The sequence below is a fragment of the Labrus mixtus genome, chromosome 4 (genome assembly GCF_963584025.1).
Source record: "Labrus mixtus chromosome 4, fLabMix1.1, whole genome shotgun sequence".
NCBI classification, from domain to species: domain Eukaryota; kingdom Metazoa; phylum Chordata; class Actinopteri; order Labriformes; family Labridae; genus Labrus; species Labrus mixtus.
The window spans coordinates 25,833,587-25,860,354 of NC_083615.1; the positions used below are offsets into that span (position 1 = coordinate 25,833,587).

The window sequence follows — 26,768 nt, forward strand, 5'->3', positions numbered from 1 at the left end:
AAGAAAGAAAGATCTCCCCACTCCGTTACATAACATCTACAGGGTATGATCCCCTGCATATCATTACTTTAAGAGACTCTGTCCGACTCGCCCGGTCACGCCCCACAGCTCATCTACAAAAACTGATGGTTTGTTTGGAACCTGTCACCGAGCGGCCTAGAAGCTGGAGCGATTAGTCTCTTCACTCAGAGAACCAAAGTTCTCTATCCTCAAGACTATTTCTCTGTTACATAACATGTACGGGGTAACTCTTTCAGATACCCCACGAGGAGACAGTGCAGATCACAGTGAAACACAACAATGTGCACTGTTGACATGCCAACCAGGGTAAGACCCTGCAGGATGCAAGACCCCCGCCTGATAGGCAGAGGGGCTGCGTAAGCCGGTCCGCAAGGGGGCAAAGGACCCACCAAGCTGTGAACAGAGAAGCTACATAAGGCCATCCGCAGCCGCCAGACGGACCAAGGGGGGCCCCCTATGTCTACCAATGAGCACCCAGCACCACTTCCCAGGAGGGTCTGGCCGCTGTGTTAAGATAGTAGAACCCAGAGTGCATGTTCAAAGAGCCTGTTAAGGATAAGCATTATTTAAGCATATTTCAGTGAGTGGACATTAATCCAAACAAGGGGGCAAAGGAGAAGAAAGACATATATGTGCAGGAGGGGACCAACATGCAACTGTATGTTACTTTTAGTTCACACAGTCATGAAGGAGGTAATTATCTGTCTTGGCACTGATACGGGCCGAAATATGTGTCAGTAAAAACTGAATTTGAATTATTTATAAAGGCTGAGATCATAGTTAGTGATGTATTATATTCAGATGTGTTTGTTAATATTCAGTGCTTGTTGGTGCTCATGCATGAAAATAGGAAGCACAGACATTTTAAACTTCATGCAGGTAGAAAGTGGCCGGGCTTCTGAAATGAACTGCATCTGATTTGACTAGTGTACGTTACAAAGAGGGCACTGCTGTGATTCTTAAGACTTCAGGCTTATTACGACGGGACAGGACAAGCTGCTGCCTTCTTCTGCAGGCTCACAGGAAGCTGCATCACATCAGACATGAACATCAGAGAGAGAGAGAGAGAGAGAGAGAGAGAGAGGGAGAGAGACCATATTTGGAGGGAGATGAAGTGAGGCGCGGCTCCCCTAACCGGCAGGAACCGGCTTGAGGAGAGGAGAGGAGAGCTGTCTTGTGGCTGGCACCTCTCCTTCGCGCGCTCTCACATCGCCGTGTGGCCACGAGGAGCCCGACAGAGTCACAGACTGCTGGAGGTGACAAACAAACTGATTAACTGCAGTAAAAACTGTGTCTGTTCAGCAGGGACAGAAAAATGAACAATAAGTAGCTCAGAAATAGTACTTGTAAAAATGATAAAGCCACTAATGTCTGATTTAAATGGGCGTCACAGTGGAGGGAAGTGGGACTGACCACCCAGGGTCCCAGTGGAGGACGGGGTCCTGAGAGTCATCTTCACTTGTTGTTTGTTTTCTCTGGAAGAGAACTGGAAGAGGAAAGGTCCTACTGGTGAAATAAGCACACATGATCCTTTATTCTTTCTTCTGTGTCAATTTACATGTGATGTGAAGCTACGAGCTAACTAAAGAGCACTAACATTAGCATGCTAACACAACAATGGAGGACACAGGCGATTACAGCTCCAGAAAAGGACAATTTTGTCCGATGCTTGTGCTTAATTATTGTACGTTCCATACGTATATAACCCCTACGTGCAAACCTGAGTGGAGGGGGGTTGGAGGTGTGTCACTGTAGGAGAGCAGAGGCTTCAGTATGGAGGAGGCGTGGCCAAACAGCAGTTTGTTTTGGTTTTAAGGTAATGCTCAAGGGCGACATCTACTGGCTCAAACTGAGTCTTTGTCAGGACATCGATCTATCTATACCTGCTTTTTCTTGCAATGTATGTATGTGACTCATTCTTCTCTTACGCACTTTTCTTTTTTGTGATTAAAACAATTTTTATTGTTTTCTTTTTTTTCAAAACATGACATGACAAAATAGGCATACAATGCCTTTATGCCCTTTTCTTATAAATAACGCATCGTTTTCAGTACCTTTCAATAGTAGCTTTTTAGTACTCTTACAGAAATAACTCAGGCTTGACTGAGGCTGTGGTGGAGGGGCCCAATGGGACATCTTTGCATGGGGCCTGGAGATCCTGGAGACGCCCCTGTTTGAAGAGCATTCAGACTGTTGCACTAAAGAGCCTCTCTGGAGAACACATCTGTTCACACAGGACTGCGTGAACACCACACCTGTTTAAATGAAGGCTCTACTTTATGTCAAACCACAGCTGCAGGTTTCCCTCCACACTTTGTTGCCCAACTTCTGCATGTTGTTTGGGACCCACTGGCCCCACCCAGTGACTGTGAGTGACAGACATGTTTTCCAGTCGTGTCAGAGCCAATCCCAAAGCAGCAGATGATTGACAGGCTGAATAAACCTATCAAGATGAAAGTAAGAGCCTGTCTGTGCTGTGCTGTTCGGTTGTAGACAACAGATGAATTAGAGTAGTTATCAGAACTGCTGTCCCTCAAGACAATTATTCATTAACACTCAAAGACCTTTTTATTCAAGATTTAAACACTGTTACATCAAAGTGCGTTCATATGGGAGTCTAGGAATGTAAATGCTTAATCTTAAAACCTCTAAAAAGGATTAAAGAATAAAGAAAGATGCCGCGTTTCTGCGCATATCTGCTTAAACACCGCCTGCCCTGCTGAATCGTTAGTCTGCGTGTATCCGTTGCAGCGCGCGAAGGAGAGAGAGAGAGAGAGAGAGAGAGAGGTGATGTGATGAGGGAGAGAATCTTAATGTGTTATCTCATCCCTTGTTTCTGAGGAAGAGGCAGGGCGGGGGGAGGCGGAGAAGGTTGGAGGGGAGGGGAGCAGAGGGGGGGGGGGGAAGGCGGAACAAACCGGTGTGCTCCTCGGATACATGCTGTAGCTGCTCGCCCGCACTGCAGATTAACCCTTACCGCTCCGGCAGAGGCAGCCAGACATGGTGAGTGGGTTTTTAATATTTCTCCTCTGCATGCACATGTCTCGGGAGAGCGCGGCAGTCCCTCCGGTGTGGACAGGTAGGCGGCTGTTGCAGGTATGGAGCATCTTGGAGTCTCTCTCACACTCAGAGACACTCACAGACACACGCAGTCGCTGCTCTTGATGTTTTGCAGCTGGCTATTCGGGAGCTATCCGCCGCTCAGGTGCTGAAACGTCTCGTCGTCTGCAGGCAGCTGTAGCTCTCCGTAATGTGGAAGAGTGCTCCTCCTGGCTGTGATTCTCCCACAGTCCTGCACTCTCAGAAGCTGTCAGCAGAGAGGAGCATCCCAGCTCAACAGGAGACAACTAGGACAAAATGATCTCCTCACCCTGATGAAATGTCCCTGCTGTGTTCCCAGAAGGACTCGCTGACAGTGAGAAGTCAGAAAAGAGTCAAGATGCTTTAGGTGGTTCTTCATTTCAATCTTTGTTTGAAACTTTATACTTCCTAACATTATAATTAGTCTGCTGTGGTGGTCAGATTTGTTCTCGGAGGAACTAGTGTGAGATATAAAAGTTTTCCCCTCTTCAGCAGTCATTGTGTTCACACTCAACGTTCAGGGCTTCACTCGTCCAGCTGTGGTCCAGCAGCTCAGCTCCATCTCTTTGTACCCGTCTGTTCTGGTCAGAGCCTGCGGGATGCTGTGGCAGCCAAAGACTGTGGGATTCCCTCTCTGAGCACTGGAAACAGAGCCGGACTGAAGGCATTATCTGCTGGACTGGAGCCGAGCCAGCAGCTCACAGACAGCAGTGCAGCCTCACACTGAGCCGCTTTAATGCAACACTGCCCCTTTAAATTTGAATTATGCAAACTTTATTTCCCCTCTACCTCGAGACAGTGTTTGATGATCGGGGATAAAGTTGCTCTGATGTCACCAGGCAGTGTCATGTGTTTTGTATGTTATGGTACCCCACAAGGGACATAAAGGTCTCCTGGATGACATCAGCATTAACATAAGCAGCCTTGAATATGGGTCTCTGACTTTATTTCAAAGAGATCTCCTCTGCAAGTCATAGAGCACTGATTAGGGCTCGGACAAAATGGCTTTACAACCACATTTGGTCATCCTGCCTCGTGTCATACTCAGGTACTAAATATCAATATTTTAATAGGCTATAAGAAGTGTCCCAGCTGAGCAACATGTCCGATGTGTCCTTGGGGAAGACACTTAACCCTGAATTGCTGCCGCTGCTTCGGTGGCGGTGTATGAGTGGGATTAGTTATTTCTGATGGATGATACTACATAGTGACCTCTACCATCAGTGTGTGAATGTGTTGGTGTGACCTGCAGTGTAAAAGTGCTTTGAGTAGTCGGAAGACTAGAAAAGCACTTTATAAGCTCAAGTCCATTTACCATTTGTTGAGAGTTATTGTTCTAATAGATCGACTTTAAAACTATCATTTTACGGTGGAAAAGTTACAGATTGATGCTTTAATAACCCAAGAAGAAGTGACAACGGAGTTAAAGAATAAAAAAAAAGAAGACAGCTGGATGATGTCGGACCGCAGTGGAGAGAAGTTAAGAGATGAAGCGTGAAAAGAAGTGAAACTGAAACTGTAATAATACTTTATAGACACATTAATCCTGCCCTTAATGACCTCTATTTAGTCAGATGTCGTGATGTATCTTTATACGATTGTTTAGCAATATATCAACCATTACTGAATCGCTGTATCCTGAGGTTATCGTTATCGTGGGCCACATATTGTGAACATTACCCCGAGCTCTGATTTCCCCCTGTGCTCTCCCAACTCATTCAGGATGATTTGCAGCTCTGGACTGTGAGGATTCGGTTTGAAAGATTTCATCGTTTCCGTTCGTCACTGGGTTTTTATTGAGGGGGAAAGAAGAGAGAGGGACAGGAGGAGTAACAGTGAAAGAAAGAGAAGTGTGTGATAAAGAGGATGAGGGGGTGATGTATGCTCAGCCCTCTCGAAGGACATTCACATAACCTTCATGTGAAACGAGCGTGCAGCGGCACAAACACGTCGGTTGCATACATCAATCTCTCTCACACACACACTGACTCATGCACACACTCTTAATGCACATGACATCACACCGACAGGAGTGTGTGTTCACCTGACTCCCTCGTGTGTGAACATGCTGTTCCTAAGACCTCAAGAAGTCAAGGGTTAGAGAAATGCAGGGTCCAAGTCCAAGAATAAGTGTTTAAAGATGAATAGAACATTTGTGAAAATCACTAAATTCAGTTTGTAAAAATTAAAGGTAAGAATACTCTTCAGGGAATAAATGTACCCTTTAGTGTCCTTGCTGGATCAAAGGCAAGAAGCCGCTCTCAGGTCTGAACACTCTCACACACTCCAGTGGTCAGAGGGAGGATTAGTCCTGACTGCACTACACAGGGAGCTGAGGGGATAAAAAAAAAACAAAAAAAACACACACATCACGGCTCTTAATGTACACGTAATCTCAGAAGGGCCCTCTTTACCTAATTGTTCCTGTTTTCCTTTATTGTGAGGAGAAAGTGCTGCACAGGAATGATGAGGAAAAGGTGACAGGGAGACGAAGACCCACAACAAAAGAGACGACAACGTAGGCAAAGACAAAGAAGCTGCTGTGAGGAGTTTTTAGCAGGTTTTGAAAACATGCTGAAATAATTATGAATGCCTCTGTGTGACCTACAAAAACTAACGGGACCAGCAGCAGAAAGATTGATTATTTCTACATAAATGTTCTAAATGCTTGATTCACTGCTGCAGCGTGTGTGAAACAGACTTTTTTAACCTTTTCTATTTCAAAGATTTGAAGGTTTTTTTATGCCCTTATTGTAGAGACTGGACTGGGGATAGTGTCAGAAAGTGGAGAGAGAGAGAGAGAGAGAGTGGGGAATCACATGCAGGAAAGGAGCCACAGGTCAGATTCAAACCTGGGCTGCCCACTTGGAGGACTATAGCCTCCGTACATGGGGCACGCGCACTAACCACTAGGCTACGGACGCCCCAAGTGACTTTTAAACGTTTAAAGACACAAAGATGAGATTTTTGTCAGAAGAACTACATACACGGGCAGAAACTGTCACTCAGGAGGATTTCAGGGGCAGTCTGTCCTTCCCCTGACCCCCCCCCCCCCATGCCATGTACAGTTAGGTGCTATGTCTGTACTCAACCGACTTCTTCAAAAATGCACGAGCTGTCCTGCTCTAACTGGTTATCTTTCTTGCAGGAAAAGGTGAGTCAGAGCTTTGTCTGACTGAAGAGTCTTCAGCCAGCGATCGGTCTCCTCAGGGATCACAGGGACGACTCCTAACCTGAGCTCATCCCTCATCCCACCTCAGAGTGTGTGTGGACTGGAGCCAGGCACTGTGGAGATGGGGCGCAACACAGAGGAGAGCGAGCCAGGAGTGTGTGTCTGAACATTATGTCCGTTCTGCAGGAGCAAAGCTGTGAGAAACCGTAGAAACCTCAAAGCTCTGAAGAAGTCAGACCGCACAGTATGACCGCTTTCTTAACCACGTGTGGTGACAGAGGCTGAAGCCTGCCAAACCTTTCTGTGTGTGTGTTTGAACACAGCAGCAGCAGCAGCAGCAGCAGTAGGGAGGGTCAGCTCTCCCCTACGACCCTGAGGGAGGTTGTAGCGTTCGCTCTTTGTGTTCCGGATGCAGAACATCCTCGATCAAAACTTAGACATGGCCACAGCTCTGCTCGCTGGCGAGAAGCTGAAGGAGCTGATCCTGCCCGGCTCCTCCCAGGACGAGAGGGGCGGCGCTCTGGCGGGCCTCATGGTGCAGCTCAAACTGGAGCTGCCCTTCGATCGTGTCGTCACAATCGGGACGGTCATCATCCCCATCCTGCTCGTCACCCTCGTCTTCACCAGGAACTTTGCAGGTGAGACTTGTGCCACTAGAGTGGGCTCACCCCCACAGTTAAAGGGATACTTCACCGGTTGAAACATGAATCTGTATTGACATTGGGTCATATATGTAGTAGAAATGTGAAATACATTTTGAAGTTGGTGCCTTCTTGGCCAAGAAAAGGCAGAAAGTGTATTTTTGGCTCATGTTGATGAAAGACACCAAATCCCAGAATGCACAGCACCGCAGGCCACTCCCACTAAGGTCCTCTAGTTCAGAATCAGAAATACTTTATTAATCCCAGAGGGAAATTCGATCATTACAGTTTCTCCAAAATATACAGTATAGCAGTAAAAATATAGTAATAAAAACATTTACAGACATGTTTACTTCAACACATAAGACCATTTCCTCAACTGATTCAGAGATTTCTTCCAGAATTGATCTTGGAAATTCCTGGCAGAAAACAGACTCTATGTCTGTGTCCATAGACAAACAGTGAGAGCACCGACACTACCAGTCCGCCCCAGCTCGAGCCGGCCCCGGCTCCTCATCCTCACCGCCGCCGACAGGCAGCAGTGGCCCCGGCGGCAGCAGCCAAAACACAAGACTGGCCTGTCGGCAGCAGCCGTCTCGCCGCTCGCCATTATCAGCTTTCTCCATAGAGCCTGTTAGCAATATGGCAGACATTAAGTTTAGATTCTGGGAGTGAGTTCCCACCCACTGATCTGTGATTGGTCTGTAGCTTCAGTGGTCGAAAATATGAGGAACTAGCATTGTAGTTTCACCCCGCTAACAACAACAGCTTCCTGTGACGCAAAAATCATCATTTTGCGTCACTGGAAGCTCCTTTTCAGACTTAGAAATACAAAGATTTCCCATAAATGAGGGCGGGATGCACGACCATTCAAAAATACTACCAGGTTTCTAATGATACAAAGATTAATGCTAATGGGTGAAGTATCCATTTAACTGGATTATTTAAAAGTTATTCAGCACCTGATTCCTCTTACATCACTTATGACCAGGAACAGTTTGTGCAAGAAGATAGCAAATGATGTTGCTTCTCTTAAAGCTACAAAAGAGTCACCAAAAGTCTCCAACAAGAATGTGATTCAGTTAAACCCATTTTGTCCTGAGTAAGCCATGCAGAGCCTCTCGTAAGAAACAATGATAAGCCGAAACTTTAGGAGATTAGGCTCGGAGCATCAACAGAGAGTGCCAGAAAAGAGCCAGAAAGACTGCAGAGTGTCTGGAGATTTGAGGGGATAGATTGTAGGAGGGGGGAAGAAAGAGGAAGGTGTCTGGTAAGAAGGCAGAGTGGAAGCGATGGACGGGAAAGATGGTATTTCACTGCTGAGTCAGACTCTCTGCAGAGCAGCATGAACCATCTGCGACTGAGTGTTCAACTTTAGCAGCAGCAGAGAGATGTGGGTGTTAACATGAGCTCGGAGGTATTCCCTCACTGCTGCTGAGCTTTTTAACGACACTCTGGGAATTGTTGAATTATTTCAGATGACTCAGAGCAAGGGAAGCATTCTGCCCTCGCTGACTGCAACGTGTAATGTCGTATTGTCCTCATCATAGGGAATATGGAAGACAACATGCTCACAGAGACAGCAGTGGAACCTTCAGAATATCAGCTGTCACTGCACTCAGTTCCAAAGGTTAAAGGTGGACTTGATGCCACCCTGATCCACTCGGATTTCCTGTGCACAGAGGAGTGTACCTGAGCCAGGCACACACTCCTATCATTGCACAAAGCTGTGTGATCATTATCAGAGACACACAGATGAATGATGAGATACGGTACAGATAGAAGGATACCCAGATCAGAGAGATGCAAGATATGTCCTAGAAAATCTGGAAACATCCAGTGAAAGTTGCAAAGCCAATGAAGTCATGTTTTTTAAAACGTCTTCTGCACGATGCTGCAGAGAATCCCGATGCAAGGATGCAGCAAAATATTTTATTTTACTCCATTTTCCTGTGATGAGTTAGTTCATGTTGTTTTCTCTCAACTTGCACAGTGTGTCTCAATAGCCCTGTCTCAAGCCGGGATATTTACGCCCCTTTGGCACTACGCCTTCAATCTGAATGTTGCGGAGGCGTAATGCTTCATCACAATGAAGTGATCCCCCCTCTGTACCGTCTTCAGAGGTAGTAACAGAGGTGTCACAGGGCGGGGGAGACGGGATCAGCTTAGCCAGCGAGGGAGCGTAGCGCTGTGTGTGCGTGCATGTCTGACTGTGTGTTTATGTGGAGCTCCTGCGATGCCGTGCTTCTGAAATGATGACACTCTAGGGGCGGCTGTGGCTCAGTTGGTAGAGTCGTTGTCTCTCAACCAGAGGGTCGAGGGTTCGATCCCCTAGCTAAGACACTCAACCCTGAATTGAGCACCATTGCTTCGTCTGCGGCGTATGAATGTAAATGAATGGATTAGTTACTTCTGATGGTCTCACTACACAGCAGCCTCTACCATCAGTGTGTGAATGTGTAGGTGTGACCTGCGGTGTAAAAGCACTTTGAGTAGTCAGAAGACTAGAAAAGCGCTTTACAAGCTCAAGTCCATTTACCATCCATCCATTTAGGTAAAAACAAGCTCGTATATATATATGAAAAACATGACACAAAACACGACAGGACCTACAAACACAGACACACACACGGTTAAAAACTGTGTGGCTTCCTTTGATTCCTGATTCCCTGTTCCCGTTCACCTGAGACTCTTTTTCTCGCTGCCTGTGGCTGTGATTACCGTCTATCGGTACTGAAATGTTGCCAATGTCTTTGTTCTGTTTAGACAGTGTGCAGGAGTTCGTTTACAATTTTGGGAAATTAAAAATAAGACATTTCTAAATATTGGGGGCCTAGGACTTATATTGTTGTTGCTGTGGGAATGAAAAGGCATAGTTTGATTGTAACTGGTATTGAATAGTCGTTTAAAGTTCTGGTATCGTGACAACAAATGAAAAATGAGAACATTTTGTGCTGATTCTTTCTTTCTCTATTTTCCTCAGAGGAGTCCATTTACTGTTACACACCACACAACTTCACCAGAGACCAAGCGCTGTATGCACGGGGCTACTGCTGGACAGAGCTGCGGGACGCCGTACCTGGAGTGGAGTCTCACCTTTGGCCTTCACTGTTTGAACACAAGTTCCTGCCGTACGCCCTGCTGGCCTTCGCTGGGATCATGTACATTCCTGCTCTGGGCTGGGAGTTCCTCGCCTCCACACGGCTCACTTCAGAGCTCAATTTCCTGCTTCAAGAGATTGATAACTGCTATCATCGAGCCGCTGAGGGCCGAGCCCCAAAGATCGAGAAGCAGATCCAATCCAAAGGACCTGGCATAACTGAGCGAGAGCGGAGGGAGATCATCGAGAACGCAGAGAAGGAGAAGAGCCCCGAGCAGAACCTGTTTGAGAAATATTTGGAGAGACGAGGACAAAGTAACTTTCTGGCTAAGATTTACCTCGCACGCCACCTGGCCATTATCTGCCTCAGCTCCATCCCCATTTCCTACCTGAGCGCCTACTACGCCCGCCAGAGGCAGAATGAGTTCACCTGTGCTCTAGGTGAGCCTCCGGACATTAGCAGCTATGTAGAGCTAAAGTTAAAGGTGAACTGTAAGCTGTCTGCTGTGCAGCTGCAGCGCATCATGGCAGCAGTAGACCTCGCTCTGCTCTGCACCATGAACCTCATCATCCTCCTAAATTTGCTGCACCTGTTTGTGGTGCGGAAGTCCAACTTTGTGTTCGACAAGCTGCATAAAGTGGGTATAAAAACTCGGCGACGCTGGCAGAAGTCTCAGTTCTGTGACATCAACATCCTGGCCATGTTCTGCAACGAAAACAGAGACCACATCAAGTCGCTCAACCGGCTGGACTTCATCACCAACGAGAGCGACCTCATGTACGACAACGTGGTCAGGCAGCTGCTGGCAGCGCTCGCTCAGTCCAACCACGACGCTACACCCACTGTGAGGGATTCTGGGATACAGACACTCGATCCCAATATGGACCCCAGTGACCTCGGAGTGGGAGAGATGGCAGGGGAGCCGCTGGTCATCAAACGGCCTCGTAAAAAGATGAAATGGATCCCGAGCTCCAACCCTCTCCCTCAGCCGTTCAAGGTAATCAATGAGCGTTTAATGTCCATGTCTCCTGTTGGTATTCATGAACATTCAGTTTAGCATCAGAAGGAAAACGCTTCACGAGCTGACCCTGAAGAGACAGAATAATGTTCTTAACAAAAGCTCTCACAGCAGTTCATTTAAAGGCTTACTCTGACACTTTCAGAGCAGATTTTCAGATCACTACAATGCTCTCCAGACACACCTCCTTCGTCCCTCAGCTCCCCCTCCCCACGTAGTCTCCACACTTCTTCACTAGCAGGGTTCTGTGAGGGAACAGACAGCAGCAGACGAGTGCTAATTAACATCTGAGAACAAGATTCTGATATCAAATTTCAGTAAAGAAATGCGTCTCAAAGTTGATTCGTTTGTTCTTCTGTCAGTTTGGAAAGTCTGGTGGTTCTCCTTCAGTCGTAGTCTTGCAACGACAACGCTTCCCTGAGTGGGCGGGTCCAAACTCTCGCCGTTCACATGGCGACAGGACTAATGGTGAAAGAGGGAGGTATAAACGTGGAGAAACAACAACATATGAAAAATGTTTGAGCCTCTGAGTGAACAAGCTGAAGGAAGCACCGTCCCGTCAGTGTGAACACAGAGCTGAAAACAACAAACCCAGAGAGAGTTTGACTTCACTCTATTTTTAGGAGGTCATTACCCCACAATATATTTGCATGGCGTATATTTGGTTTTTGCTTAATATTTATTCAGAAAGTCACATATTGCACCTTTAACTTGGACTGTAAGTGTTCAGTGAAGCCGTCAGTTGTTTGGAGACACAGCAGCCGGTATTCATTAAGGACATCTGTAATGTGGAGTACTTTTATTCTGCTTTGAATGCTACATGTTTGACTCTCTGAACTCCAGTTAAAGCTCTGATTTAACGGCCCGTTTGTGTCTCTGTCCATGTAAAGGAACCTCTCACTATGACCCGTCTGGAAAGTAACACCAAGCCTGAAAAACCCAAACAGCTCAGACGGAAGACGGGGACGGACAACTTCATCGCTCCTCTTCTGGACAGCAAAAGCACACAACATCCTGCGACAAAAGGTAAGACGTAATATGAACAGTCAGTCTGGGACATGTTAAGAAGAACATTAACATTTAAAGTTGCTCTAATCCAGTCAGAGTCCACAGATTGTTCCTTAAAAATAAAAAAAATAATAAAATACAGACTTCTCCTAAAGTGACGCTGCTCCATTGTCCCTTCTGGGCCTCCGTAAATGTGTGGTGGTGACTGTGTCTGCAGAGACTCTGTCCTCTGACTGGATTTTACTGTTCTGGTTTGTTCTGGTTGACTCGGGACGTTTCTGGGTGGGGAGCTGGTGTGTTTCCTCCAGCCAATGACAGCGCAGCAGGTGAGTTTAGGAAGTGGATACAATTCAGAGATTGGACGCCATTCAAACAAACAGATGTGGTTGTAGCAGCAAAGAGAAAATATAATCACAGTGAGGAGAAACACCAAGTGGATAAAGCTCGTTCTAAAACGAGGGTGAACCTTGTGTTGTCTTTTACTCGTGGACGTGGAGTTGGTCTGCTTCCTGTTGGACAGGCAGGTGACAAACACCGGCGGTTAGCTTGTGCTATCGTGTGTTAGCTTGCAGTGTAGGTACAAGCAGTAAACATACACCCTATGTCCTGCAGTGAGGGTGAGCTTCTGGGGGAGATGAGCCCAGGAGGAGGGGCCCAGTTTGAATGTTGTGTTTACAAACTGCAACAAACATTTCTACTGACTTAGTGTAGAGAAAACAGAGATACAACAATTACCCTGTGTTGTGTATTTGGCAGAAAATATAATCCCTATTTACAGATTGTGTATAAAAATGCAGAATCTGTAGGCGTGAGACTGGATGTTGAAATCGGAAGAAACCTTTGGATAGATGATCTGTCTTTGTGCTCCAATGTCCTTCCTCCCTTTAAAGCGGTCTTTTCATTTTGAACCGTAGACATCAGTGGGATGGAGAAGAAACACACTCGCAACTTCTCTCTGGACGTCCACCCGTACATGCTGACCATCCGGAAGCCCAAAGTGGAGGTTACAGCCACAGAACCTCTGCCTGTAGAGCACAACCTGGATGCGGTGTACCTTGAAGGCACCCACACCATTGTTCATGTTTCAGGTGCAATCACAGGTGAGCCTGGTCTCCTCTTATCTATTTTCTCTTTCTCGTCATTTCACTTTTTGGTCAGATACTTTTAAAAGCAATTTAAAAGCTACAGGCTGTCAGACATGAAGCATGCCATCTCATCCAACTTTCCCGTGTGCACGCATGCGACCACAGCTTGGTCTGAACAGGAAGTATGTTCATTTGTTAGCTTGTTAGGCTGCCCAATGACAAGCTTGACTGCAGTAACTGCTGACCTTTGAAAAATAGTACAGAGGGCGTTTTTCAAGACTACAAACTGCCTTCAGTGCTTTCTTTTAACACTCTCTTTTTCCCGTCTGCTTGTCTGCTATTTCCTCCTTTTCTCCTCAGAAACTAAAGTATGTTCTCCGGAATCGACCAACGCTGCCTTTTCTAGGATGACCCTGCCCACCACGACTTACGTGAACGGCGTGAGCCCGAACCCTCCCTCCAGTGAAGACGCCCTCAGCCCCAAGTCCTCCCCTCCTGAGCCTCTCCTCCAGACGGTGGAAAACCCTGAGTCTCAGCCTCCACCCCTGACCATAGCCCCCACCCACCAGCTGCTGAGCATACACCACACGCTGTTCGAGGAAGACGAGGGCGAAGAAACCCGACGAGACAGGCTGGCAGAGAGACCCGGGGAGCTCATCGCTGCCGGGGAGTGTTGAAGGAGAGGAGCGCTGACGGAGATTCCTTTAGCACCGACACGTCGCACATGTCACCACCTCCTTTGACCCCCTCTGCTCTTTGAATAACCTTCTGTGATAGGTGGTGGAGTCGCACTGATGAGCGGAAGATGGACAGTGAAAAAAAAAAACTTGGGTTGATGTAAAAAGCAAAATGACTTTTTTTTTTTTTTTTTTTTAGATAGATCAATTATTAGGAGAGGGTAAGGCAGAAATGTTTATGTACTTAAAAATGAAAGTATGACTGCAGGAAGTGATGTCAGGTACATGTCTCAGGATGTCTGTGTACGGCTAAACACCCTCCAATGAAACCAGCAGTGATACATTTCAACAGGGTGCTACAGGTACATCTCAAAGGTCTAACGAGAGAAAGAGCAGCACTGAGAGCTGAGTGAGCTCTTCAAAGAACGGCACACACCTTATCGATGCACAGAGGACTGCATCGCTTCTTCACCGCCATGTATTTTAAACACATATGATAACGCTTAGTCCCTTTACCCCACTAGCTGAGTAGAAAGGTAGCTCACGCAATACAGTTGTTTAGGTCTGCACAAGTAATATGCAAATGATCACAACATGTTTGTGGCAATAATGTATGCGCTTAAGGCATCATCTTCCACAGAAGGCTAAACATTTATAGACACTGTATATGAGTCAGTGTTTGTGGGGCGTTGGAAATATAACACGCGTCTCTCATGGCTTCATAATGGCCATTTCACAATGTGTATCAGAACCTGACTCCTTTATATTTGCACGTCATTAAAAAGTAGGCAAATTGGAATTTTATATAAAAGAAAAACAGCAAACAGACTCTTCGCTGAAACTTTGGCAGCGTGAGGCGATGTGTGACGACACGCTTGCTCAGAGAAACTGCCAGATTTGTTTAACAGGCACCAGACTCCTACGACATGTTGTGAAGGGCAGTGATGAGGGTGTTCACCCCTTGAAAGACTTTAACAAAACAGATGACTCGAGCTGGACTCACCGAGAAAGGATGTGACGTTATAGAGTTCTGCTGGCTTCTTCTCTGTGAGCTGAAGTGAATGAGTCAGTTTGATATCTTTCCAAACGGAGGAAAAGGTTCACAACAGAAATGTAGGTTTTGTTTGTCATCGTCTGTCCCCCACAACAAGAGACATTTCTGTCCTTATTCTGCACTTCCTGTGTGCTAACATCAGCCCTGAAGGAATCAGAAGGTAGTTAGTATTTAAAGTAAAAACAAGCATAAAGGTATGTTAGTGATTGCACAAGGGGATGGCAACAAATCATAAGCTTACTTTTCTTAGCACATGACTACAGAAACATCAATAAAGAAACACTCTAATGTGACATCTACTGTCGAGAATCACTTCTCTTTGGGCATTCAGTAAACACAGACTCTAAGACTTGTCATGGGAAGCAGCAATTTACCCACTAAAGCTTCCCGTTATCCTAAATTAAAGGAAATGATTTATCTTGTTGTCAGGAAGCAGGGTGGGTCTGTAGTCCCATATTAGATTACTCAAGCACACTAAATGCATCCAAAAGCACTTTAAGACTCGTAGCACGAGTGACTGGTTGTTAACACAGCTCTGCTTATTACAATGTTTTATTTACCCAGAAGTCTAAATGTTAGTATAACACTGGAGAAAAGGGTCTAGATGACTTTGGTTGTACTATGTGAAATGTTACTACGAGGAAAAAAAAATAAAAACACTTACTTTACAAACAAATATGCGTCTCCAAGCGATCACTGACTCCATGTACCAGAATGCACTGCGGCTGCCAGTTTCGTCATAGCATTCACTGCATTCACGTGCTGCTCGGAGTTCCCATGCTGTGGTCCTCATACCGACTGTGGTGTGTTCACGATCAAGCTTTAAATCGTAATTTGAAAATAATACAGATGAAATAAAAGGATAATGTGTTTTTGTCTAGGGCAGCAACAGACATATAAAACTAAAATCTATTTCGAAATCATAGCCTACATTTGTCACAAAAACATATCAATAATATGCACGGCGTGAATGTTTTGTCCGTCAAGCCAACAATCACTTTTTACGTTTCTGTGTGATGACGTCAACTCGGGAGGTAGGGCACCAAACTGTCCCAGTTGTTGCTCTGACCTCTGACCCCAGGAGGCGTTTACGTGAACTTGTCTAGTGCATCCTTCATGAGCTGCTCGAAAATATCGTATTTAGCGTTTTAACGAGTTATGAGCACACAGTCCCTCCATAATTGCAATCACGAGTGAGAAATTTCAAAAATTCGGTGATACCCAAGTTGCCAATTTGTGACATTTCAGGGCAGCCAAAAATAGGAGAAAGCTAAGAAACACTAACACAAATATACAGTAATATATATATTTTGTTCATATTTTTTATCATTTATTTTTTGTAGGTGCACATTTTAGTATATGCTTCTATTAGCTGTAGCAAGCAGGCAAACTTTTAACAATAAGTCATGCCAGATGAGTATATTAAAGAGGACATATTATCCCCCTTCTCCACCTTTTCAAACAATTCCCTGTGGTCTAAATGAAACATCTGTGCTGTGCTTTGGTCAAAATATAACATGAATCAAGCACCATAGGAGGTTTGTGACCCTGTATAAACCAGCTCTCTCAGAACGCTCCGTTTTGGTGTGTGTGTGTCTCTTTAAATGAAATGAGACCCCCCTGAGTTTTCCTCTGTAGCAAGACTAAAAGTGGTGGACCTGTGCAGAATTTTTACTCTAGACTGGGGGTGGAGTCTATGGGGGGAGATACCAGTGGAGAGGAGGGTTTTTTAATTTTTTTTTTACCAGATTTGTGATGTCACAAGTTGAGCAAATTTGAAACAGAGCACTTTTCTCTGTGTGGTAAGACTTATGCAGACCACAAACAAAGGGCTTGATGGGTTTATTTCACATTTTGTGGGTCGGTAGACACTCAGGTTACCCAAATAAATGTTCAAAAACACTGTGAAAGTGGATTTTTCACAATGTGTCCTCTTTAACATTGACAACAACGTTTACCTGATGCTCATTCTGTTTTTTTAAATCTGCTGAAAGCACACAGAAGCTCTGTCTTTTGATTAAACATCAGCCACACACTAAAAAAACTTCTAGCGCCCATGTTTGTTGCTTTTTTTTTTCAACGAGAGAAAAATAATGTATGTTTTCGTTACTGGTAAGTACGATGTTTCAAGAAGCACGTGAAGGTAGCACTAGAGTAGATTTTCCGATGATTCCGACGACACGTGAACGCACTCAGTGTTAGCGGCTGTACTGACGAGGATCATTGTGACACACGGCTAACTCAGTAAGTCTGACATTTTTATCTGGAGACAACTTTCCCAAATACCACCGAACATCTTGTGTTTTTATAACTGACACATGAACAGTGAACGTGTTTCATAGTTTGTCATTTAAGTTGTTACCGGGACGTGCTAGCTGTGTTAGCCTGAGTTAGCTTGTTTTCATCATTTGGCAGCTAGCCTCAGTCTACCTGGAAGTAACGTCAGTGTTTGTACACCTGAATATCACACCCCTTTAGCTTATCATGTGGACGTCTAGATGTTTGAGGAAACGTCACCTGTCTGATTTAAACTCCAAGTTAGTCACCACTTTACTCGTTAACATTTTGGAGCTTCAACTGCTGCAATGTCTGCTGTTTGACGTAAAGCAGCGTCAGCGCTGTACTCCAGCCGGCTGTCAGTGAACGCATCACAGTCGTTTACGCAATACTGTAGTTTGCTGTCAGTAAACGGCTCACAGTCAGTCATGCTACTGTAGCTGGCTGTCAGTGAACGCCTCACTGTAGCTGGCTGTCAGTGAACGCCTCACTGTGGCTGACTCACATGTACACTGTACTGTAGCTGTCTGTCAGTGAACGCCTCACTGTAGCTGTCTGTCAGTGAACGCCTCACAGTGATTTACACTGTACTGTAGCTGTCTGTCAGTAAACGCCTCACTGTAGCTGTCTGTCAGTGAACGCCTCACTGTAGCTGTCTGTCAGTGAACGCCTCACTGTAGCTGTCTGTCAGTGAATGCCTCACAGTGATTTACACTGTACTGTAGCTGTCTGTCAGTAAACGCCTCACTGTAGCTGGCTGTCAGTAAACGCCTCACTGTAGCTGGCTGTCAGTAAACGCCTCACTGTAGCTGTCTGTCAGTAAACGCCTCACTGTAGCTGGCTGTCAGTAAACGCCTCACTGTAGCTGGCTGTCAGTAAACACCTCACTGTAGCTGTCTGTCAGTGAACGCCTCACTGTAGCTGGCTGTCAGTGAACGCCTCACTGTAGCTGGCTGTCAGTGAACGCCTCATTGTAGCTGGCTGTCAGTGAACGCCTCACTGTAGCTGGCTGTCAGTGAACGTCTCACAGTGATTTACACTGTACTGTAGCTGGCTGTCAGTGAACGCCTCACTATAGCCGGTTGTCAGTAAACACATCACAGTCAGTCTATGTAATAATATCTTATTCATTCACTAGTGTCTTTGTTGTACCCTCTGTTATATGCAGCTTTAGTGCTCCAAACATGGACCAAGACAACAATTCCGAGGTTGGTACTGAAGTTTCTTCATATTGTTGTGTGTGAGAGGAATTGTTATTGAACGATTTGTCGTCCTCACAGTGGAGAAACTTTGCATTCTTAGTTTCCCAACAGCCGATACTTAACAATGTGTAATCAGTCCTTCTTTCTCAAACTGGCTAGCCTTAATAATCTTTTAATCTCGTGTTGTTGTAATCATGCCGTGTGTATCTTGATTTCTGACAGGATGAGTCAGTCGGCCCTTCAGAGGATCCTTCAGAAGAGGAACTGCCTTGTCTACCTCCAGGCCTCTGTAAGCTGTGTGTTTTTTTTCTTTAGATACTGTGTGCGTGCATCAGACAGAAGAGGAAAACAGGCTGCTGTGTTATTTTCTGTTGCACAAAATGTCACATCATAAAGTTATTTAAGCTAAATTTAAACATGGTACTAAAAAGTGAATGACTATGATCTGTTTACTACTTCTTGTTGTGCATTAAGTCCCTCGACGTGTTTGTAGTTTACCAAACAGCTGCATCCAAAGCCTTCCTGTTCATAGGCTGAGTTGTGTTCAGGGTCATCACGATTATTGGATTTTTAAACTTTGCATCATGAAGTATCACGATTTGAAGCTGATGTCATTGTGAGATAAAGTAGGACATATAAAATAAATAAAGCTAAATGAAATCTCTAAACCTTTACTGGAAAATGTAAAGATCTCCTTCTTTGAATATCTCAATATCTCAAATATTGAGACATCTGCACCGTATTTTCTGTCGCTGTAATAACTCTGTGTTGTTGTTGTTTTCCCAGCTGATGGAGAAGCGATGGAGCTGCTCTGGCAGCTGCGAGCGCAGCGTCGCCAGGTGTCCCCGGAGCTCCCGGAGACAGTGACCTGTCTCACAGCTGCTGATGGCAGCCTCCTCTACCTGGTGGGCACGGCTCACTTCAGTGACAGCAGCAAAAAGGACGTGGCCACGGTGAGCCAATGAAAACCTACAACAGGATTAGTGCAGCTGACCACACCAAACACAGACTCATATTAAAGGAACACGCTGCAAGTTGACTCTGAAACAATAAAGAGTCGTACTCGTCCTCTTCTGCCAACGATGTCTTCTCTGATCCTCTACATTTGTCTTTTCTTTACTCTCTCCATATTCTATTCTTCTCTAATGCTCTTGTCTTTGTCCGTGTGTCTTTTCTGACAAACTCGCTGCTCTCTCTCTCTCCCTCTCTCTCTCTCTCTCCCTCTCTCTCTCTCTCCCTCTCTCTCTCTCTCTCTCTCTCTCTCTCCCTCTCTCTCTCTCCCTCTCTCTCTCACTCCCTCTGTCTCCCTCTCTCTCTCTCTCTCTCCCTCCCTCTCTCTCCTCTCTCTCACTCCCTCTCTCTCCCTCTCTCTCTCTCTCCCTCTCTCTCTCTCTCTCCCTCCCTCACAGACGATCCGAGCCGTGCAGCCAGACGTGGTGGTGGTGGAGCTGTGCCAGTACAGGGTGTCGATGCTAAAGATGGACGAGAATACACTGCTGAAGGAAGCCAAAGACATCAACCTGGATAAAGTCCAGCAGGCCATCAAACAGGTCAGGGTTTGAGAGGGATAGGAACGACCAGGGGGAGGAGTGGGGTTAGAAAGGGTAACAATGAAAAATTCTAGTGATCCAGCAGTAATGGAATAGTAAATGGCTTGTATCCTACAATGGGGAGAAAATGTGAGGAGGATTGTGATGCAACAAACAGGATTAAGAGTCGATGAAGAGCTTTTATGTTTCTTGATGTGAAAACTCCGACTTTAAGAACGACCGCTGGATGCTTGTTTTGTGTTAGAACGGGCTGATGTCGGGCCTGATGCAGATCCTCCTGCTCAAAGTGTCCGCTCACATCACCGAGCAGCTGGGCATGGCTCCAGGTGGAGAGTTCAGAGAGGCCTTCAAAGAGGTAAAACAAGCACCACCAACACAAAGACTTTTAATTAGCTCTGTTTGTATTTCATTCCTGAAGTCTGTCTTTTCGTCTACAGGCTGGACAAGTGCCCTTCTGTAAATTTCACCTCGGGGACAGGCCCATCCCTGTGACGTTCAAGAGGGCCATCGCTGCTCTCAGCCTGTGGCAGAAAGCCCGTCTGGCATGGGGCCTCTGCTTCCTGTCGGACCCAATCAGGTATGAGTTCAACTTAGCCACTTTTCTGTCATCACACTTTGTTGTTGTAAGTCTCTCTCAGTAGCTCCTTTTCAGGCCGCTTTTTTTTACCCCCGCAAAAGTACTTTTTCGGCATTGCAGAAACCAGCACAGCAGGAGCTCCACATACACACACGCCACGGTGTGGGGGGGGGGGGGGGGGGTCACTTTTGGTGAGTTCAATTTGATCTCTGAACTTGTAAATTCTGAGCGCCCCCTGAAGCTGAAATTCAGACTTGGAAACTCTGAGAACCTTCAGTAATCTGATCTAAAATCCAACATGGCTGCCCCGTGCATCAACAGTAACGTGTGAGCTGTAACTGTTGTGTTTATGAGTAGCTTAGTCCTCTTTGTGTAAATAAACAAACCACACCTATAGCATCCACTCCTGGAGGCGTCCATGTTGCTTGTCCGACTTGGTACCAACTCGCAACTGGAACGCGGCTCACTGTGTGCCGTCAATCCCAGCTCCGAGTTTCAACCTAAATTAAATGCACCATAAGTATCCCCAGTACACCTCCGGACACTTAGATTGGCGGCTAAACGTCACAGGGCCGCTGCATAAACATGGCGGCTTGAAACGGCGGTCTGAACAAGGCTAATATGTAACCTTAGACACTGCTGCTTTAAAAATAATGTAGATCCACTCTGTCGTTATCTTGCTCTTGTTTCAGCACTGAAGATGCCCCGAAGTTCACCACATTTAAATCCCTAAACGTGGATAAAAGTAAATGTTTGGTGAAAACAGTTTATAAATCGAGAATTTAACCGTAGAAGCTCATTGAGGTGGAAGTGTTTCTGACTGAATGTACATGGATTAGAGCTGAGAGGGCCGAGAACACAGCGTGTGCTCTCATTGGAGGTTACATTCGGTGTAAATGTTGGTAAAAAAAGAATCTGGAGGAACTGTGGTATCAGCAGCATTCTGCTGGGAAAATAATGCAGCTCCACAGAATAATAAGTGTGAGGAGAGAGTGTGTTTAAGAGGAGGGGAACATGCGCCCACACGTTTGACAGAGAACTTGAAACTCTGCCAAATGTTTTAAGCTGCCCGCGTCTGTGAGCCCTGACTGAGAGCTTTGTGCTTCCAGTGATTGTGAGTTCATCCTCTCACAGTTCTCTCATTGAGCCCACAAATTGCTGTTAAGGCTTTAAAGTATGTTTTGAAAGCCTATTTTCTAGCCGATTGGCACCGCCTGAAAACGTCTTCTTAGGCTAAACACTGCAGTATTCGCCGAGTGCTGATTCAGCGGCTCAATCCTCCGACTTATCTATTAGAAGAAGAAGAAGACAACAAGCTGAAAGGTGTCTTAAACTCTTCTAAAAGTGGAAAAGATTTGCTCAAAATTAATTTGTCACTAAGATGCAGACAACAAAAACAAATTAGCCCTAAATATAATGATAAAAAAAATATATATATATATAAGTAAAACCTGGAGCCATGAGGACTTTCTCAGGGTTAAAAATGTTGAAAAGAAATGTAACTGTAAGAGCCAGACGAACAGAGACGTGTCGGCCTAGACGCAGACGCTCCCAAAACGCCTGAGCACATCTGGGGGGGAAAGAACAGCAGGGAGCACCTGTGGAGCGAGGCTGAGTGTGCATACGGGCAAACAAATAAAATAAGTGGGGGGGTGGATTCAAGCAAACGTAGAGCTCTCGCTGCTGCTCATGTCCTAGATGAGGAGGGGCGAGAATGTCACAAAAAGCAGCAGAGAAAATGCCCGGCACCAGAGGGAAACAATGATTCTGCTGGCCATGCTTTTCTAGTGACACATCTCTGTGTGATCAGGCCCTAGGAGGATTTAACAGAAAAAGACTAAGAACACTATAAGCACTACTACACATAGTTAATTCATGTTCCTCTTTCTGTATTGTATACTGTCATAACTAAATGTAGGAGATATTTATTTTGTAGTATTTCATTTAAAGAGTAACTAAACCCACAGACCATGTGAGTCAGATGAAAACCTCTGCTGTTAGATAGTGTCTGAAAACTCCATATTTGAGTGTTTCAAGTCTACATATTGTTAGAAACATACACAGTTACTGCCCTCTACTGGTGGAAACCCGTCTACTGCAATTAAAGGTGAGATGTGTAGTGAGTGAGATGATAAAGTAACCTTACTATATGATCAGACATTAAGGAAACATGCTATGTTGAAGTGCTGGCTTCTCTGACAACAATGCAGCAGCCAGTATGTCCTCCTTCTAACTTTAGATTCTGCTCCTGAATGCTCTGGATTTGTTTGGACCAGAGAAAGTAGGCGGTTTTAAGGCACCCCCACACGGCCGTTTTAGACGCCCTAGGATCAATATTGGAGATGCTTTTGAAAAAAAAAAGGTTTACAGACTGATGCAGAGCTGGATAAACACTGAAGCTTCAGTGTCCACCACATAGCAACCTGTGTGAGCATCGACTCTATAGAAGAGGGAGGGGGGAGACAGCTCTCTACAATGTTTTGAATTTGGACTGCAGTACCCATTTTAAACACTAGGGGGTACATATTGCACCTTTAATGGTGTTTGATTTTTTGCCACTACACTGTGAACAGAAAACAGGAATGTGTCGTCCGTGTTCATCAGAGACTGTGTGTGTTGTGTTTCAGCAAAGAGGACGTGGAGAAGTGCAAACAGAAGGACCTGCTGGAGCAGACCATGTCGGAGATGATCGGAGAGTTTCCTGCTCTCCATCAGACCATCGTGGCTGAAAGAGACATCTACCTCACACACACGCTCCGCCAGGCTACACGCTGCGTGGAGGCCCCTCCTAACGCCCAGAGTACGTATCACTGTTGCATTCACATGACAATACAACACTGATTGGTTTAAATGTAATTATACTTCATCATCAGACCTGCAAATCTTTGAATTATCAGCCTACTGTACATCCATCAACTTAAAAATATGACATCATATCCCAGCGAGTGATGAGAAAGTGGTGTGAAGCCTCAGAGACATTTTAATGGAAATGCTTAGTCATTGTTATCTTGAACAGAGTGATGTCATGACCTGTAATTCACAGCACCAAGAGGGATTTTTCACTCAACAGTCATTTTGGTTTGAAGACAATGACGCAGGAGTGCGTGCTCTTTAATCCTGCAGCGCTTTCAAACCTGCACAAAACTCTTGAAATAACATCCTGAAGGTTTCAGCAGAAAGTCAGAGTGAGCTGATGTGAGAACGCAGCAGGATATAATCAGGAGAATTCACCTGATTATATCCTGCTGTGTTCTCACATCAGCTCACTCTGACTTTCTGCAGAATAAATACGAAGAGGCTGGAGGAGAAACTCCGGGTGAAGAGAGAAACATTCAGCTGTTTGTGTTCACACATGACACTCAATCTGGAAATATCAGGAGTTTATCAGGAGTTGTCTTCAAGCTGTGAAAGCAAGCTAACAGATAATTTCATCCCCGTGTAGAAGTGCCTGCTGTGGTGGTGGGAGTTGTGGGGATGGGTCACGTCCCCGGAATAGAAAGAAACTGGGAGAAGCAGCTGAACATCAGTGAAATCATGAGGTATGTTCGTCCTGTTCCACTTTACAAACAGTGCGTCACATAATGAAAGTGTATGACTGCTGCTGAATGTGACCCGTCTCTTCCACAGCGTCGCACCTCCCTCGCGGTTCGGCTGGGTGCTGCGCACGGTCATCAAGGGTGTAGTGGTGGGGATGCTGGGATACGCCTGCTACAGAGCTGGAGGGAGTTTGGGTCGTGTCCTGCTGTCTTCACCTGCTGTCCAGTCTTTTCTGGACACTCTGCGGCCCCCGCCTGCCTGACCCCCGCTGGCTCTCACAATGCCTCTGATTGGGACCCTAAGTCTGAAAAAGAATAAAGTTCACCAATGGCCTTAAAAAAAAAAAAAAACAGGAAGTGAGGCTGGAGGAAATGTTTCACCAGCTCACACGTTGAACTGAGAAGGACCTCAGAGGGGGGGCTGAATCCTCCCACCTCGTCTCGATGTCCTGTAGACGCTGCAGGGCCGTACTGCCAAAGATAACCTCGACAGTACTCCTTGATTCTTTTCTATTTTCTACAAATCCTGCAATTTGTAAAGTTTCCGAATGCCAATGATTCCCATTTGAATTGATTAACATTTGCCCCGCCATTCCTTTAAATGACTCTCCCACACACACACACACACACAGTTACATAACATTTATCCATGGAAGTCATCCTCGGTCACCTCTCCTGACGTGACTGAACAGCATCTCCTGATTCCTCCCGCCTCTCTGGCGCCGACCAGCAGTTTTGGTAAACGGCCCATTTCAAGTCCAGCACTTTATAAGAGACTGTTGGGAGTCCAGTCAGTCAAGCATCAAGTCGTTCACAGATTATCACAAAAGAAAGATCAGAAACTCTTCAGAACAGTGTTTGTAGTTGGAGCATGGAGTGGAGCGTTATCTTTGACACGTCTGGAATAATCTACATGAAGAGAATATTCTTCATGACGCACACACACAGGAAGAGCAAAATAAAAGAATGATGGAAGATGATATTTACTTTGATTAAGAAAACAAACAGTCCTGGCCACATTAACAGACAAGTGCCTCATATAGCAGCTGAAAAAAAGGTGTTACACTCATCTTTACACACCTGTCCCTAATGCTAGATGTACGTGTGAAATAATGTGTCTTCATGTAGGTTTATGACAGGCCTGCTTGTAAACAGACTGTTACTCTAAACAGAAAGCATCTAGTTTGTGTGGGTGTCAAATGAAACGGCACCACAGCCCCGTCGTTTTCAACTCGCTCAGATGTCCATGAGACACAGAGGCCGGGCTCAGGTGTGCCTCAGGATGCAGTCATCTTGTCATTTAGCATTTTTTTTTAATTGTACCTCCGATCTGAGTCCGTTTCTCATGCTGGCTCCGTCTCTCGAGTTGGTTGATACTTGATACAAAAATATGCATCTCTCTCACGGAGAGAAAGCAATCTTTTCAAGTCCTCCTCATGTGACAAACGGTCATTCAGCGCACCAGCTGTTTGTACTTTTTATGATATATGCATCATCAGTCGCCACTCTGCTTATAAAAAGGACATGTAGACAGTAAACATGAAATGGTTTTTGTTGCTCTTAAATGAAGGAGTCAGTGGAGACGTGTTCTGACTACTGCGGAGGAGACGGACGCTTCGGTTTTGGGAAGTTAAGCCTTACACTGCTATCACTGCTGCCTTTGACCCTCAGACCTGTTTCCATTGTACAGAGCTTCTTATTGCACATATTCAAATTGGCTCGCTGGCAAACCACCAGGAAGTGTTCCAATTAAAACGACAGTCTGAACAAGTATTTACACGGCTGTTAACCTACAGCGACTTCCAGGTATTTTTCCATCTTAATTTGAAGTGTTTTTTATGTCAGCAATACGAAAGACGTTTAATTACTGTCTTTGATTTGTGGAATTAACTATAAAATAAGTAAACAAAGCCGTTATTGATTAATCCGCTTCTGTGCTCATGAATTAAACTCAGCCTATCTTCCAATTGGTTAAATAATGATTGTATCTTTAAAGGTGAGCGATGAGGATTAAAAGAGGGGAGCAGTAAAATAAGTTTAGAGAGTTCTTTCTCTCCACATCATCATCATCATCGTCTCATAAGGTTTCATCTGCTGTTTGAGAGAAACTGTATGAACGCCTGCAGTACTAGACGTCAGATTTGATCCTTTTCATTGTTAACAAACCAAACATTGATGCCCGACTTCTGTAATGAATTACTGAAACATTTTAAGTAAAGAATCTTTATTTGCCTGAAACATGTTGCTCTTCTTTTTTTTAACTGTGCTGTATAAAACCTGCTGCAAAGATTGATGTAGGGCTGCACAGTAAATAACTTTTTTTATCTTTATCACAGTAGTTCTTTCACACTGTTTTTTATCGCAGAAATGCTGTAACTAAGCTGAGCCGTCATCACATCATGCATCCTTTAAGCGTTGTAGCGCAGCGAGAGCTCCACACACACACACACACACACACACACACACACACACACAGTCAGACAATGCACACACACAGCGCTGAGCAGATCCCCGTCTCACTTCTGTAACGCCTCTGTTACTCAGGGACATTCAGATTGCAGCTTGAAATGGTGGTCTGAATAAGGTTATTATATGAGCGTTTTCAAGAAACACGTCACAAAGGTCTGCATTTTGCACTTCTGCATCGGCTTCATTTTTCAAAACTCGAACTGATGTAAAAGGTTTAATACAGAGAGGCGGAACAACTTTTTCTAAGAAGCCTTTTTTCTAAGTTTGTCATTTGTCAGAGCTTTCGCCTAGAATGTTCC

At 45.3% G+C, this 26,768-nt stretch overlaps 2 protein-coding genes and 1 long non-coding RNA gene across 4 annotated transcripts; 2 read left to right on the forward strand and 1 right to left on the reverse strand.

Annotated features, from left to right (window-relative positions):
- Positions 1-2,908: 2,908 nt before the first annotated feature.
- On the forward strand, positions 2,909-15,534 carry panx2 (pannexin 2). Its single transcript, XM_061036628.1, has 6 exons — positions 2,909-3,024; positions 6,251-6,912; positions 9,899-11,013; positions 11,925-12,060; positions 12,957-13,142; positions 13,488-15,534. The coding sequence occupies exons 2-6, from the start codon at positions 6,684-6,686 to the stop codon at positions 13,802-13,804; spliced, it is 1,983 nt and encodes a 660-aa protein (XP_060892611.1). The 5' UTR covers positions 2,909-3,024; positions 6,251-6,683; the 3' UTR covers positions 13,805-15,534.
- Positions 15,535-17,054: 1,520 nt separating this feature from the next.
- trabd (TraB domain containing) lies at positions 17,055-26,238 on the forward strand. 2 transcript variants are annotated; one of them, XM_061036646.1, is made up of 10 exons: positions 17,055-17,102; positions 18,304-18,343; positions 18,560-18,626; positions 19,124-19,290; positions 19,747-19,887; positions 20,132-20,242; positions 20,325-20,464; positions 23,092-23,264; positions 23,907-24,003; positions 24,092-26,238. In XM_061036646.1, the coding sequence occupies exons 2-10, from the start codon at positions 18,320-18,322 to the stop codon at positions 24,261-24,263; spliced, it is 1,092 nt and encodes a 363-aa protein (XP_060892629.1). In that variant the 5' UTR covers positions 17,055-17,102; positions 18,304-18,319; the 3' UTR covers positions 24,264-26,238. The 2 variants fall into 2 exon arrangements, with proteins under 2 accessions (XP_060892629.1, XP_060892628.1); XM_061036645.1 differs by lacking the exon at positions 17,055-17,102 and adding an exon at positions 17,120-17,395.
- Positions 26,208-26,635, reverse strand: LOC132973277 (uncharacterized). Its single transcript, XR_009672978.1, has 2 exons — positions 26,463-26,635; positions 26,208-26,432 (listed from the first exon to the last, which is right to left on the reverse strand). It is a non-coding gene; the product is annotated as an uncharacterized LOC132973277 (long non-coding RNA).
- Between the last annotated feature and the right edge of the window lie 133 nt (positions 26,636-26,768).

What these genes read in the sequence shown, in the direction of transcription:
- panx2 (XM_061036628.1), top strand. Translation starts at nt 6,684, where the DNA reads ATGCAGAACATCCTCGATCAAAACTTAGACATGGCCACAGCTCTGCTC. An exon ending in CTCTCCCTCAGCCGTTCAAG is followed by an intron (nt 11,014 to 11,924) that starts GTAATCAATGAG and finishes GTCCATGTAAAG; the next exon opens with GAACCTCTCACTATGACCCG. An exon ending in ACAACATCCTGCGACAAAAG is followed by an intron (nt 12,061 to 12,956) that starts GTAAGACGTAAT and finishes TTTGAACCGTAG; the next exon opens with ACATCAGTGGGATGGAGAAG.
- trabd (XM_061036645.1), top strand. Translation starts at nt 17,343, where the DNA reads ATGTGGACGTCTAGATGTTTGAGGAAACGTCACCTGTCTGATTTAAAC. An exon ending in GCAAAAAGGACGTGGCCACG is followed by an intron (nt 19,291 to 19,746) that starts GTGAGCCAATGA and finishes CCTCCCTCACAG; the next exon opens with ACGATCCGAGCCGTGCAGCC. An exon ending in TTCCTGTCGGACCCAATCAG is followed by an intron (nt 20,465 to 23,091) that starts GTATGAGTTCAA and finishes GTTGTGTTTCAG; the next exon opens with CAAAGAGGACGTGGAGAAGT.